This window comes from Antennarius striatus, chromosome 7 (assembly GCF_040054535.1).
Source record: "Antennarius striatus isolate MH-2024 chromosome 7, ASM4005453v1, whole genome shotgun sequence".
In the NCBI taxonomy this organism is placed as follows: domain Eukaryota; kingdom Metazoa; phylum Chordata; class Actinopteri; order Lophiiformes; family Antennariidae; genus Antennarius; species Antennarius striatus.
Window position 1 is genome coordinate 9,698,086 of NC_090782.1, and position 15,338 is coordinate 9,713,423.

At 38.8% G+C, this 15,338-nt stretch overlaps 1 protein-coding gene across 1 annotated transcript in view; it reads right to left on the minus strand.

Moving 5' to 3' along the window:
* The window catches only part of atf6 (activating transcription factor 6), a 31,144-nt gene that overhangs the window by 15,136 nt on the left and 670 nt on the right, over window positions 1–15,338 (minus strand). Inside the window, exons 2-10 of the mRNA XM_068318689.1 lie at window positions 15,133–15,209; window positions 13,889–13,967; window positions 13,334–13,431; window positions 12,454–12,577; window positions 11,956–12,159; window positions 10,265–10,434; window positions 3,776–3,961; window positions 3,591–3,682; window positions 2,018–2,155 (exon numbers count right to left, since the gene is read on the minus strand). Coding sequence (XP_068174790.1) covers window positions 2,018–2,155; window positions 3,591–3,682; window positions 3,776–3,961; window positions 10,265–10,434; window positions 11,956–12,159; window positions 12,454–12,577; window positions 13,334–13,431; window positions 13,889–13,967; window positions 15,133–15,209 — 1,168 coding nt within the window. The remainder of the gene's footprint in view (window positions 1–2,017; window positions 2,156–3,590; window positions 3,683–3,775; window positions 3,962–10,264; window positions 10,435–11,955; window positions 12,160–12,453; window positions 12,578–13,333; window positions 13,432–13,888; window positions 13,968–15,132; window positions 15,210–15,338) is intronic.

Sequence of the window (15,338 nt, forward strand, 5' to 3'; positions counted from 1 at the left end):
CAAAAAGACTTTCAATCTAAAACTGTCTGACAGCACATTTTCCATATATTTGGAATAAGTTATGAAGGCAAACTGAAAGTCACAAGGCTTCTTGTCCTCAATAGGAGTGAAACACCCAGAGAGGTTTGAAACTTTACAAGAAAAATCCAATACGACATCAATACGGGGACAGTTATGTTTTCAATTTCACTGGATATCAATATTATTTATTCTGTCCTGAGTTTCAGCTGTCAAGAGTTTTCATGTCCTAATGCAGTGCAGGGATTCTGAAACAATACATTCACATGTTCCTTTAAATCATGCTCTAAACGATCAAATGGGCTTCAGAGAACTGAACATTCCCACTGTGAACTACATTCAGTCCAATAATCAATCATGACAGATTAAACTGGAAAGGCACACAATAGTATGTATACCTCCACTAAAAGTCGTTCCTAATCAAATTAAACTTAAACTCTAACCAGACAAGTGCGTCACTAAAACAGTTGTTTTAAAGTATGGATCTGCCTATTTATCCACATTTTATGCAAAATTCAAACAGTTCCATTCCTGGCGCAAACCCCACGCTTTCATCAACTTGAAAATTAGCTTCCAACTTTCACATGTGACTGAGAAAGAAAAGCCTAACAACCCCATCTTCTCATGGAAGTGACAGAAATTACTGGTTGAGGCCTTTCATCTTGATGCACTTCAAAATTTGAAAAAGTGCACCTTTCCAACAAATTGCAATCCAATGTTCAGGAAAGTAACTAATTCCTGACTTCGTCCCTTGACTAGATTCACTCTCAAATTTTACAGTTTTGTTGTTAAACCATTCTGTAATCTTAGTCAAAGAAATCTACATTTAATAGAAGAAAATTGTGGAAGAAAGTCTGATGTAACAATGTTGACGAATGTTAATAAATGTTGTGTATCAAACCCTTCAACTGGATGAACATGAACGGATTCTATTTGCCTTATTCTTCACCACATTTACTGAAAAGCCAAATCACAGCTATAACCTCTATGGTAAACAGACGAGTCATCACTATGTTGTTACTGTAAGGAGGGTTTTCATACATTAGCAGCAGACTGAGATTAATTTCTTGACCTTCAGATGTGAAATGTTAGGGCTGTTTAAACTCAACGAATTATGGTTACGTTGCCTGAGATGACGATGTGCCCAACACCCGTGCCCAGCTGTCGCATCCTCTGCCATCAGTGCAATGCCTCTCTCAGGCCTCCCTGATCAGAGAGACTACATGAACTATGTCTCGTGTTCCTGCCTGTAAATGTTCTGGAAACACTTTGGCGAGACAACATGTCAGAAAACAGAGGCCTGATCACAATCATCATCATAATCACCATAACTGGGGGGCCCGCATTAACCTTCCTGCATACACACCTTCCTGTTCTTTGGGACCCCAAGATTAGGTTGCATACTCTCCCCTGTCATCCTCGCTTGGGACCGTCACCCTTTTTGTAAAGGCTAATGTGTTCCTTCCTGTCTACGCTGCTTTAATGCTGGAAAAGAAATGTGATACTACATCTGAGTGGTTTGCATTAACACAGAACATACCCGACACAGAGATCTGACAAAACGCAGGCTGGCAATGTCATGCAGACTTTAGACACTCTGACCACCTTGCAAAACATTTCCAGGACATGGGGGTCCAGGTAATGTACCAAACAAGAATGTTATTTCTGAAATTAACAAATGAGATGACTGGGCTGGTTGTATTTTTAAAAAAGAAAGAAAAATACATAACCCTTTAGAAAAATAAACTGTTACTGCAAAATAAATGTGGATGTCAAATACTGTCTGACCCTAATTTCCCTCCTTGTTACTCAAAGCGTAACGGCTGGCCCAAGTACGAGAGATGAATTGGAGGCATTTGAAACGCAGACGTCCAAGCAGAGCTGGTAACCTGCAGGCAAGTGTGTTTACCAGTTCAGTCTGAGCCTAGGAACAGGTGCATCCTGGTCCACCTACACAGTGTTGTGAAAAGCATCGAGGGTGGGATGTCGAGTTCATTACCTGTCTGCGATCTCAGAGGGGCTACTTTGGATGGGCTCGGGGCCCATCTCATCCTTTGCCTTTGAGGAGAAATCCAGCAGGTGTCTGCTGCTGTGATGTGTGGAATAAACCTCATGCTTGGAGCTGTCCTGAAACAGACTGGTGAAACAGAGGACAGGTGAGGAAGAGACAGAGAGATGCACACAATTCAGCCCATGCAGACAGAGGAAACAAACTGAGGAGAAAAACTTGGTCTTCGACTGAGATGACTGCTGAATTCCATGTGGTCCACATCTTGTGCACAGGAGGGCTTTTTAGTTTTTAGCAACAAGTAGAATCTGATCTGCAATCTACACTTCATAACCCAAAGCACAGCAGGATGCACACTTGTAAAAACACACATTCAGAGATATTTCAACACTGGGTGGCACTTTTGATTTTCAAAGGGATCTGACCTCAAAAGCAGGCATATTTCACATTCCAAACGAGAACACTGACACAAAACACACAGAGGTGAGCGCAGGTACATGAACACACTTTAGTCAGTGTGAATATCTCTGAACTCACAAAAATCAAACTCTTTCACTGGACCAAAGAGATTTTTTGATATTAAAGCTCGAGACAACAACTGTGAGAACCCGTTCCCAGCGCCGAGTGTATGTAGATTTTCAAAAAAAACAAGTCGACGCTTGCATCCTAGTAGAAAAAGCTATTCCCAGGAGAAAGTAAGCATTTTTATAACATGAGAACAGAGAATTAATCGTGGCAGTTGGAGAAGGAATCTCAGCTTGTGGAATTGCACAATCTGTCCATCTGCCAAACTGGATGGAATCAGCAAACTTTCCACGGTCCAGTATTACAGGACTAATCTTATTTTAACACTAGCATAAATAATACTAATAAAGAGTTAAAAAATTAACGAATGTTTGATGCTTCAGCAGCCTGAAATGATTTTCCCTTTACACTAGCCAGTGGTAAATGTTTGATTTCTTCAACAATCCGTGTGTCCTGAGACGTACACACCCGTTCACCAGTCTCACAGTTCTATTAACACTGGCAGCAACAACAGAGAAATGGAACAAAAACACAAGAACCACTTGGCAGGGATCAACTCTTAGTCATCAGTTTCTTTACCAAATAAAACATGATTTGTATCATCCATGAAGTACAGGACTACATTATTTTCACTTGTATCACCAAATTATTAGATTTGAGTCATTTTGCTGAAAACTTTAGGTCGTAGTGAATTTATAAGATAAACAGCAAAGACATCTGAGAACACAACTGATTAAATATGTTGACAGTGTTGGTTTTTTTAATTTGTCAACTCTAATATTTAAGCCATGTGAAACTTTACTTTGTCAAATTAAATATGGGCGAAGAACAATTGTGTGAACATATCGCTTCAGTTGGAAATCTGCATAGTGGTGACTAAATGTTTTTGTGTTATGTTTAGATGAGAGGCAAAGTTACCACAATGAGTCACGGAGACTTCCCATTTGTATTTTGCAGTCATGAAACTCTTATATGCACACATATTGGTAAAGACATGCAGAGGGAGATTCTTGTTACAGATTATGGATCATACACTCACCCCATTGGTCCAACATTAAGCAGAAGGAAAACCAAAACTGCAAAAAGACACACAGCTCTCCTTTTGGGGGCCTTTGCATTTAGCGATGTGTTCTGCAGGAAAAGAAAGACGATTTAAAAAAAAAAAAGGCTTGTATCAGAAATTTGTCTGTGTAGAGCCAGAGTTTTAAGTGCAAGACATCTCACCTCAGTCAGCAGACCCTCCAGCTGTTTCTTTAGATTACCATTCTCAAACTTTAGAACCTCGTTCTCAGACAGAGCGACTTTCAGGCGAGCTTCCAGAGACAGCAGGTACTCCTTCTTCTTTTTCCGAGAGAGCGATGCTGACTCACGGTTCTTTATCATGCGCTGCTGCTTCTGGGCTATCTTTGACTGGAGAAACATGGGAAACAACGACAGGGGCAGAAACATAAGAATAACAACTTGATTAATTCCTTGTGACAAGTCATGTATTTCATCATATGTGGATGTATCACAGATGCAGTTAAAACGTTTTATTAGTCACTTTCTGACTTGTAAATCACTTACTAGTGTGACATTCTGCTTATCTAAATGTTCAGTGGTGAAAAAAATGGCTTTTTGATCATGTGTGAAATGTAAAATCATGAAAACAAGTGTCAAAAGGATATGGAGACAAAAAATGTGATGACATTTATTAGTGTGAAAAACACTGCACACTCTATGTTTGATAAATACACTAGATAGTATATGTTGATCCTTGTTTACTGCTGATTTTTCATCAATGTCGACACATTCCTACACAACAGTAAAGAACACAGAGGAAATCTTTCCTCAAACAAGTTGTGAGAGGTAGGAGAAGACTGAAAAGAGGGAAACTGGCAAGAAAAACAGAAGCAATTAAAGACATTGTGAGAAAGTAAATGGAAAAAGCGGCAGGGCACATAGACATGAAAGCCAGGGTCGACTTTGTTATTCTCACTGAGAGAAGACCTTGGCTGCTGACGCTTTGCAACAGATATTGAATAATAAACATTGTCAAGATGTGTCGTAAGGTTAATGACACCTCTGCTACAAATCATACCTTTACGATGGTCCCAAAAAGCCCTGAGGTGTGTGTGATTAAGCTTCTGAGTGGAAATATTTACACTAACGTCCTCTGAAAAGGCCAGAGGTCACGCGCAATGTCTCTGTTATGTATGGAGAAATGTGTGTTTATGGACTGTGTCACGCTTTGAAAATGGATTCACATCTGAAACACATAAACACAGAGACATAATATATGACAGAACACTGCAATTTAAAAAAAAATAATCATTGTAAATAAATAGAGCGCATTCAGCATTTTTACATTTAAACTCTGCAATGTTTACCCAGAGTTTATTGTTTAAACTGAAGCATAAACAAAGTACAAATAAACAAATTAATGAACAAATGAATAAACAAATAAATAGCAGCAGTTTAGCAGATGGTTTTCTATGAGGATAGCCAATGAGATAACTTCCACTCAAGGTCATGAGCTGAGTTCTGATACACAAAGCTTTCTACACAAGTAAATTGAAAATAACTGATGATAACCATTGATTATCATGACCAATGGCTGTGGTGACTATCCAAACACCTCCATGCGCCATACAGTCCCCAACGCAAACTTCAGGGTAAGCCTCTAAGATCCTGGAGTTAATAGTCCCACTGGTGATTAAGATATTTGGAACCCTGTATTTGTATTCTGTCTCCTGAGAAACCCCCCCCCATCTCCCAGTCCAGATCTGGGAGCAGTGCCACTATCCCAAGCCTGGGAACGCTGCAAGTAAGCAGTTACCAGGGAGTGGAGAGGATGGGGAACAAACCACCACCGAAATGAGGCTGAAGATGAAAATGTGTGCTCTATAGCAGTAAAATGGCTAAAAGGTATTTCTCAATTAGCCTGACTTCAATGGAGGGAAACATGACCACTGGTGCAAACTCAAACCACAGAAGTGTTGATGGGAAAGCACACACACGCACACGCGAGCACACAGGCACACACACATAAAAAAAACATGTTCTCTGCCTAGAAGCAGGAAACATTCCCAGACTGGTGGTGAAAGGGACAATTTGTGTTGTACTACGAATGAATGGTAAAAAGGGAAGAAAAAAAACTCTCAGGGAGCAAAACCGTCACTGCTCCGTCGGTGTTTGCACTTTTGAATGTCCAAAGAGTTACAGCAGTAGAAAAACACGCTGACCTATCCAAATAGGAGGGATTTTTATCTAATTCAAGTGAATATATGCACTGACTTTACTGATTTGGGTCATAAACATCTGTCAATGCAGCGTGCATTCCACTGGTGAAATGTTTAACATGTTAAATTTAAAGAGGAACTTATGTTATATATCCCTTCATATCTACATGTAAATCTCCATTTAAAAAATACACCTGTTTCTGGCATGAAATTGCACTCAGTATCGTGCTTTAACATGTAGATGCAGAGCTAAAGGCAGGGAACTCGTTGTTCTAGTTCACTGATGTCTTGCAGCTGTCTAACACTGTGCTGCTGAAGACCGTTAGCAGCAAAACTGGTATTTTTCAAAGACAACCTCTTAAAAGAACAAAGCTTCTGGGGATGTTAATGTTCTAGTGCCTTAAAACTGCCTTGTTTCAAAAAGCATGCGATGGGAAGTTTACTGTCACAGAACAATCCCTTCAAAGTTTTAGTCTAAATGCCAAATGATGCAGTTGTGGCGCCGCCATTCGTTTCTTTTATAAAGTCTGTGCTTATGAAAATAGTATCCAAACAATGAGACACAAGCATCGGAAAAAAAGTCAAGGATACTGGAATGTTTCAGATTTTCAAAACAGTGGGTGAATAATAATGAATCCTGAACAAACTGATGTCTTGTTTCTGAGCTGCAATGGTTTCAATTACAACTCCCTTACAGCTATAGCGGAATTTAATCGAAGCCATTTCTCTTCATATCTGCTGACCAGTCACAGGAGAGGAGAGCATCAGCTTTTCTAGGGGGAAAAGTTGATGTTAGCCATCCCACAATGCTTTGCTGGGTCTCCCTCTGTAAATCCTTCACTTGTTCCAATGTGAGAATTTGTTAAGGCTTACAATTCCAGGATGGTCTGTTCCAACGTACAATACGTGCACGCGTACACACAAATCCCCGGTTGTATAGGAGCTCATTACTTTACAGTGACCCAATCCCTGATGGATGTTTACAGCTGTCACAACTGCTTGGTGCGACACACCTGTCTCAAGTATGTCATCTGTAAGCAGCCGTTACACACCCAGGATTATACAAGTTAACTACAGCGTAAAAAGAACACCACTGAGAATGACATGAAGACTGGCACAAACAGACACAACACACATATAGCATGAAATAACAGCTGACATTCATATACCATTTTAACATGCTTTCAATGCTTTCCCCAGCCAACCGCTGTAAGATAACCCAACCACAGGGCAGTAAAGAAGGGAACACAGCTGCAGCAGCTACAAACACTAACACACACTGCAGGACGTGGCTTCGGAGTCTCTCATTGGGCCACAGAAACAAGTGTTGGACATACAGTACATAGTGAAATTCTAATTAACAGAAAACAACAGAAGCTCATTAAAATGAGTTGAAAGCAACAACAATATCAATGCAAGGAAAACACACATAATAACACCCCATTTAGTCTACCAAAAGAATTATAATCTTGAATGTGTTCTTAAGCAATCAGCACCTGAGAGCAAATTGCAGATTGTTAGTCTACAACCACAGATTTATGTGCGAAAATAGGTTAACACACACAAATAAATCCCAATAAATAAAACATTTATTGGATAGTTTTCTTTCTACAAAACTAGAAATTACATGGTTTATTTCACTGGTTGACCAAAATGTGGCGAACCACTGTGATTCTTGAAACACAGACTGACATCAGGCCACACCACTGACAGGATACCTTTCACTTGATGTCCCTATAAAAACAATATAAACTTCAAGGGAGTTGTCAATCGAGTTTCCAGAGAACATGCATTTAGCATTTTCTGAATAAATAAAAAAACAATGTGAACAAAAAATTAAAAGCTGTTTTGATCTACCTAATATAGTCTTGCTAAATATAAACTATCAAACAGGACAGTTCATAAGGGCTGGCTTGTTTCAACAGTAGCTATTTTTTTCAAAAATTTGTATATTCTCACGCTACACTGTAATGATTACTTCTTTTTCCTGTTTTCATTAAAACGTGAAAATTTCCCCTTTGAGAAATTAAAAGGTCTCAGCTCCAATAACGAAGTCTGACTCACCCCCACAATTATGGTGGTTAAGCCCTCCTCTTTAATAACCTATTGTAAGCTTTATTGCCATGGTTAGCTTTACAAATGGCTGAGAGGCATGTTTGCTTTGGCCTGTGGGGTATGGAACCCCTTGACATTTTCTCAAGCTCCGGCGTGAAGTGTTTTCTCCAGACTTGATTTTGCCGTTGATAGATGGCAAAGTTTCCCTGAGGGCCTTTTTTAAGGCTGACTATTTTAATAGTCAGAGGTCAACCATTACCCTTCATAACACCAGAACAATTTAAATTGAGCCTAGTCATTTCAAACACGTGAAAGAAAAATTGTGAGGATTAAAAAAGTTGAGCAGATTGGTAAAACTGACATTAATCATGATCTGTGTTTTCTGTCAGAGCCACGTGAGGATTATTCCTATCAACTGATAAAAACTGAATACTGCATTCATTTTTTTTTTGTAGACATCGAACAGCAATCACCGCAGATGATTTATGAGACGTTCCACAAATATGACACGTTCCACAAATATGACACGTAAGCTTCTCCCCAATTAAAAAAGCTGCTCTTGTGAACACTGGTGTATTCTTGCGACTGCACTGCCACGTCAGAGCTAGATGGCAAATGAAAAAACAAGAACAAACAAAAAAAAAAACAAGGAACAAGCAAGAACACATTTCCCCCAACTCACTCTGAGCACGTTAGCATCAACAATCGTTGCTCTAGAAGTCAAAGCCCGAAAAAACACTGAAGTTGCAGAAATGTACGGTATCACTCTGATTTTGCAGGGGAGGATATTAGTTGAGAATAGCACAAACACTATTTGCCTTTTCTTCAAGTAACAGAGAGAAAAATCAGACACATGGGCCAACAAAATAGCTCCAGGTCCTTGAAAGAACATCCAACTCTCCCAAGCTAACAAAGACCAGCAGTGTGCACAAAAGATAGGAAGCCTTTATTAGGAGACCACAAATCAAACCATTACATTAAATTGCAGTTTAATTTTCTTTGTTAACTTTAAATCTCTGAAACAGTCCCTTCTGCACGTAAGCGTACCTCGTAAGAGTCCCTGAGTACTCTGTCCTGCCCTGATCAATCTTTAGACAGACCTAAAAGATGACTGTTCATTTTGTACTTGAAGTGTGTGATCTAGCCACTGCAGTTGTCCTGACATCCCCCCTGAAAGCAACACCTGGAGGCATACACCATCTGTCATTCACACCAAGAGTCATGTCATTCTGCAGCAATTTTCCAACATTCAGTTTATTGACACATTCTAAAAAAATAACCAATATGTAACTAATTAGAAAACTTAAAATAACATTAGCTTGCATTTTTTAACTGGAGGTACAAACACACACTGAAATCATTACTCATACTCAATACTCCTCCAGCTCTTGTAGGCAGAGGTAACTATGACATCACCAAGGCTAAGCTTGCTGTGGTTTCTTTTTGTAAATCTTACTAAACTAAAAGGAGGCATTGTTTTACTGGATTTTTTATTTTGACATGAAATTAAGGCAACATCAACTTAACTGTCAAGAAAACAAAGGTTACGTATTTGCATGGTTATAGAATTGTATGCGCAACATTATCATTTGTCTTTCAGTGTTGCAAGATAAAGTCACCTTCATTTAATCTTCAGAAATTACAAATCCATACAATTTTTACATCAATAATATGTTTCAGTTTCACAGTGAAATTAAAAATAATCGTTTGTGAAACTGAAATGAAAACTATGACAGATCAGATTAGAATCTGAGTTGGACAAAATCCATCCCTTGTTTGAGCATTGTAACAACAACATCAAAGGCAAGTGTAAGCATGCCCACGCTACTTCCCATAAGCCTTCAGCTAAATGGCATGTACACAGACACCGAAACACAATTTTTGAAGAGGCTTTGTCTAATAAATTGTTAAAATATATTTCTAGTTAGGCTTTATGAATTTAGAGTTTTGCGACAGAAAATTCCCCAAAATTGAAGGAAACCAGAAACTTGTGTTCAATGACAGTGATTCCCCCCACTATTAGAAGGAAGCTCTAAATATGAGCAAACTGGTTTAAACCCAAAGTTAAATATTGCTGAATGTGAAAATAACCAAATGGACACCTAAAGGACCCCCACAAACATGTGTGAAGTTTCAAAGAATTCTGGTTAATGGGTTGTGGATCTCCTGAATTATGCACAGACAACCGTGTATGACCAGCTTTGAAATCCATAAAAATAAAAGGAATATACTCTTCCACTGAGAGTAGATGAAAAAACTGTCCCAGGAATCAAATTAGAGTTTATACAGACAAAATGTTTGACAAAAATGTTACTGACTTTATGTCTGACACCCTGACCGCCATCCTTTCATTGCTGTGCTGTTTGGGATCCTGAAACGACTTAACCTGCTGTTCGAACAAAACTTGTGTTTGCCGTAGAGAGCAGACGGGACTCACGTCATCATCTGATGAAGGGCTTCCCAGTGTGACGGAGACCACTGGTGGAGCGATGACAGGGAGCGGCCTCTCCTGCGTGAGTGTTGACATGGTAACCACATTGCCCGTGATGGCCTGCGGTGGCTGTATCTGTAGCACCTGACTGGGCTGAGACAGCACTATGGGATGTCCTGACAGAAAGAAACAAAACAAACATTTTCAAATTATAGTCTCTGCCATACTATAATCGTATTTTTTACTACCTATATGATTAACGTTGATGATGATTATGTGTCTCCCAGTCTGTTGTTATAATTCTGTTTGTGGTCTGACCCCACACTTGTTTTGCTATCGACAGAAAAAATATCAAGCTAATACCCTATACAAGCAGGGGGACACATCAGTCTGCTGCAGATGGTTTAGTACAGCTCACCCCGGTGACCTACTTTGACCCCTCATCTTTAACGGGAGCCTCTGTGTTTGAAGAGCACGTGGGAAAGATGTTTATTATCAAACCTCTGGTCTCAAACATCCACATTTCACACTGAGAGTTGTGTGTTTTATGGGCAAGGGCACACATAAACATGCTTGTATACCCATATTTAAAATGGACTATGGCTTAAAAGAAAAAAAATATAGAAAAACCTTTTTTCTGTATTTGCTATCTGTTCATGTGGGCGGCTATCAGACCTTCCCCGAAGGTGCCAGGAACCATCCCTCACATTGACCCAATAACCTTCACCTTCAATACTAAACAACCTGTCAGTGCTGATCATGTAGAAGTAACAGTCAGGTTTAATGATGAATCTGTGTGGTGCAAAAGTTGTGCCCTGACCCAAAGTTTCACATCATAAGCATTCATGAAGATGCAACTCAAAATAAATTAAATGCTTTAGGAACACCCACTGGCCTGTTTGCTTTGTAAAAATAAATGATTACCTCATTCAGACTTTTTAAAATATGAAGTCATTAGTAAATTTGGATCTTAGTCCAAAAAGACACATTACACTGAGCAGGCTTGACTTTCATCTGAGTTGAAATAAACCTCGATGTCTACCTTTTTGACTGTAACATGACAAAGTACAGACTCAAGCTCAAATTGAAGTTGAAAGAGGTCAGATATTCCACCCACTCAGGTCCGAGGCAATGACAAAAGTATTTATATTGGCCGAGGTGTTGCAAGTGTAACTCACAGAGACAACCAGCTTAGTAAATCAGACAGGCTAAACTGTAAAACAATAATAATAATAATAATATCTGCATGCATAAACTACTGTATACTAAAACACATTACAGCCCATAGTTTGGTATACATACAAAAGATAAACCTTTTTGACTGTGTCTAACTCTCATTTTATGTTGGTATATTTAAAACTGCTCATTACTAAGGGTTTTTTAGTCACATCACTTTTTAGTGTCAGATTACTTTAAGATTCTTTTAATACCTCAACATGGTGAGAACTGAACAATTGAGCAAAATCTAAGGTTAAAGCGCCACCTGCTGGTCATACAGCTAAATTATTGTCTAAACACAAATGTCAACCAAATCGAACAGAAATTACATTTATTGCTAGCAGTATGTCATCTTGAAAGTGAAAGGATATGCAAAATAAGTTGATAACAACGGTGTCTGAATTTATATGTGGTACAGGTCTGACGCAATACGGTACGAAATGAGGCAATATCTGATGGTGCTGAGCATGAGGTCTGACCTATAGGGGGCGCTGGTTGGATGTTGACCGGTGCTGGTTTGACCACAGGCAGGACGGTGGTCTGCAGTGGGTGGATGATGATTGTCTTGGCCTGCAGGGGAGCTGCTGCATGAGCCAAAGGCACAGCTGTAATCAGCGGCTTCGGCTTAATAGAAACCTTCGGACCAATCTGAATCGGTCTCTTGACTGGCTGAGCTCGTTTGCCTGGTGTGTGTCAGGGATTGGGGTGAGAAGGAAAAAAGAACAGCTTTTATGCAAATGAAACAAGTGACTGAAATTTAGCTAAGGTAAGATCATTTGCATTCACATTTACATAGTGATGAAGAAGACATTCTTGCCTTTCGACAATCATTCGTATAAGAGAAAATTTCTACCCCTTCTTGTAAAGGTGACTTCATCTGAGTATTCAACAAACAAAGAGGGCATTGCAAAATCTCCCATATAATAGCTCAAGGAATGAAGTAGAAATGACAGCTGAGTAATTGGGGGCAGTCTCACCTTGTGCTGTCTGGCTGGTCCTCTTTGGAGCTTTCTTGGCTGGTGGTGAAATTACAGTGAAGCTGCTGGAGTCTGAGAAGACTGTCAGAGGAGAGAACAGTGACTGTGGGGACAGAGCTTCATCCTGGATGTGGAAGCAGAGGAGACTTAAGTCCGTTAGACATAAAAAAAATTCTAGCAAATTGATAGTTAAGAGTATGCAGTTGTCCAAATGATGCACTTTACTGTACGTTAATAAACATTATATAAAATAATAATAAACATTCCCTCTCATGAAATATAACTGCTGCCTTGTATAAAAAAAAGGTGAAAATCTATTTTTTTCCAGCAGTCTCTCATTATATTTCTGTTATACAATAGGAGCACTATAGCTGTGTACTAAGATGCATAAGATAAAATGCAGACGAAGTGTCCTTGAAAATTCTGAAAGACCAGAGTCAACAACTGTGTCCTTGGATGCAGTCAAGGTGATGCAGCTAGCAGACAAATATGTGCACAGAATGTTGTGGCCATACAAAGCTGTAACCTTTGTCCTTGCACTGACATACAGTGAAAACATCTGCCTGTTAAATTATGCTAATGTATTTGAAATTGTCAGCACCTTTTATTTAACGAAGGGCCAGAGTACAGCTCAGACTATCAGTGAATTATTGGTGTGACAAGGTGTTTGAGGTTTGTGTTAATATGTGTCTCATGTGTGTCACTATCCAAATGCAAGGAGCAGCTGTCAGTGTTCGGACACCATCTGGATGAATACAGCCCACCCAAAGGGGGACATACATAAATACTCATAACTAATAAGGATCTTAAAATTTGCATTGGAAATATAAGTCATCTGGTGAAAACTGAAAAGGGTGAAGTGCTGAAAACAGTGACTCACTTGTAAGGAGCATGGGGACAGTGCTTCAACAGAGGAGGGAGAGGGGACTGAACTCAGAGTGTGGGCAGGTGACAGAGAGTCCACACTCACCTCACCATCTGGACAACAAGGACACAAATGTTTAATTTACTAACACTTACAGTAGCAGAAGGATGTGATTTACTATCCCTCTGGATTTCAAACTCCTCACTAAAACTATTTCCTTTATTACTTTACCTTATAAATAATAATTACATCAACTAATCAATAAACTGCACATAATGTTTTAGCAATCCCATCATAAAGCAGTCATACAAACATTGTCCAAACACATTAAAACTCTTTGAGATGTATCTTTTTTTTTTTTAAATATTGTACAACTTGTAAACATTCTGCTTATGAGTGCATTTAAAGTGGCATGGCCATAAAAGTGTGTAGCTAACAATACTCTACACACATAACACATCATATTGATTACACCATATGAATACCAAACTACTTTTTATTACCAGTTCTGACTACTTCACACTGAAATGAAAAAGCTGTGTTTCAAACATGCTGAAACATCATGTGTACCTGTGCAGATGCTGCTGGTATCTACTGTATTCCAAGGAGGTATATCAATATCAAAGTCCAAGTCTGGACCCTCGCTGGACTGAGAAATCAAACACAAACGTTTCAAGAAAAGTTATAATTATTTAATAATTTGAATGCATAATAAACAAAGTTACTTTCTGCTTAACATTAACTACAATGTTAATGTAAGTACCTTTATTATGTACTGTCATGAAATTCTTCAGCTAAGTTGTTATGTTATTTATATTATGTGGACTACTATTCAAAACACTGAGAAGTGTTTAGATGGCAGTCAATAAGATGTAGCTTTTCCTGAAATAGGCTTCAGTTTAGCTGCTTTTCCTGTATCACACGTCGTGAAATAATACATTGTATTACCATGGCAGTTAATGATTCACCTGCAGGTCTACCACTGCCAAATGTTACCATGTAAATTTTATGGTGCTAATGATTGCTGTTGCAGAGATTTCACATAAAATCCTAATTTTCTGTTGTAAATCTGTGATAGAAAAATTAAATTACTGTCTCCACAGAAGAATACGGTCTTTCATGTTTTTATGTCATTCATTAAAACTCCCCACTTCTTTCATGTTTTTATCTAATTATAACTCAATGCCAGGGCCCGTGAGACGTTTCCTCCTGTGCCTTTCCCACCTCATGTATCTGATAAAGTATTGTTTCTTTCACAGGGAGTGTTTTTTAATTGCTGTATAAAAATGATCCCTCGCTGAATTATGATTCGGTGAGACACACAACTCAGCTACAGGTTGAGTTGTATCTCTTACCCACTTTCTGCTGCAGCAAAGTAAAATTAAATCTTCAAAGACAGTTCCTTGTGATTGCCTTCATTACAGAATTTTCCACGACAAATCTCAATTTGTATAGTGACAGGATGAATTATAAAGCTGTCCTGGCCATCAGATTTCAGTTTCCCTAAATCAAAAGATGCCGCCCAAAGAAGTTTGCTGCAAGGTTTTGCTTTTGCAACTACATTATCATTGATTTTCTCTTGAACTAGTGTGAACTAGTTATTCGAAACATTAAGCGCATTTAGAGGTGTACATTATGATATCGACATTTCACCCATATCATAATAAACATTTAATCTGATGCTGGAAAATTAGTGGAATTAGTTTTGAAAATCAAACTAAGTTTATGGAGCAGATTATGAGAAAATGTAATGATAAAAGAAAATACAACTTAGGCTAAATAAATGTAAATTCGTAGATTTGAGATGGACTCACATAGCCAGCATTTTTCAGGGTGTCTAGTAACTCATCCGCATCTCCCAGGCTGTCCAGCTCATCAAACAGGCTAATGTCTGAGTCACAAGCAGACAGAAAACCAGTAAAATTACTCAATTCCACTGTTTGAAAAAGAGACTAAGCATGCCTTTCAATAATAAAATAAATTAAAGCAAGTAGAAAAATCACCGGCACTTTTCTTATTT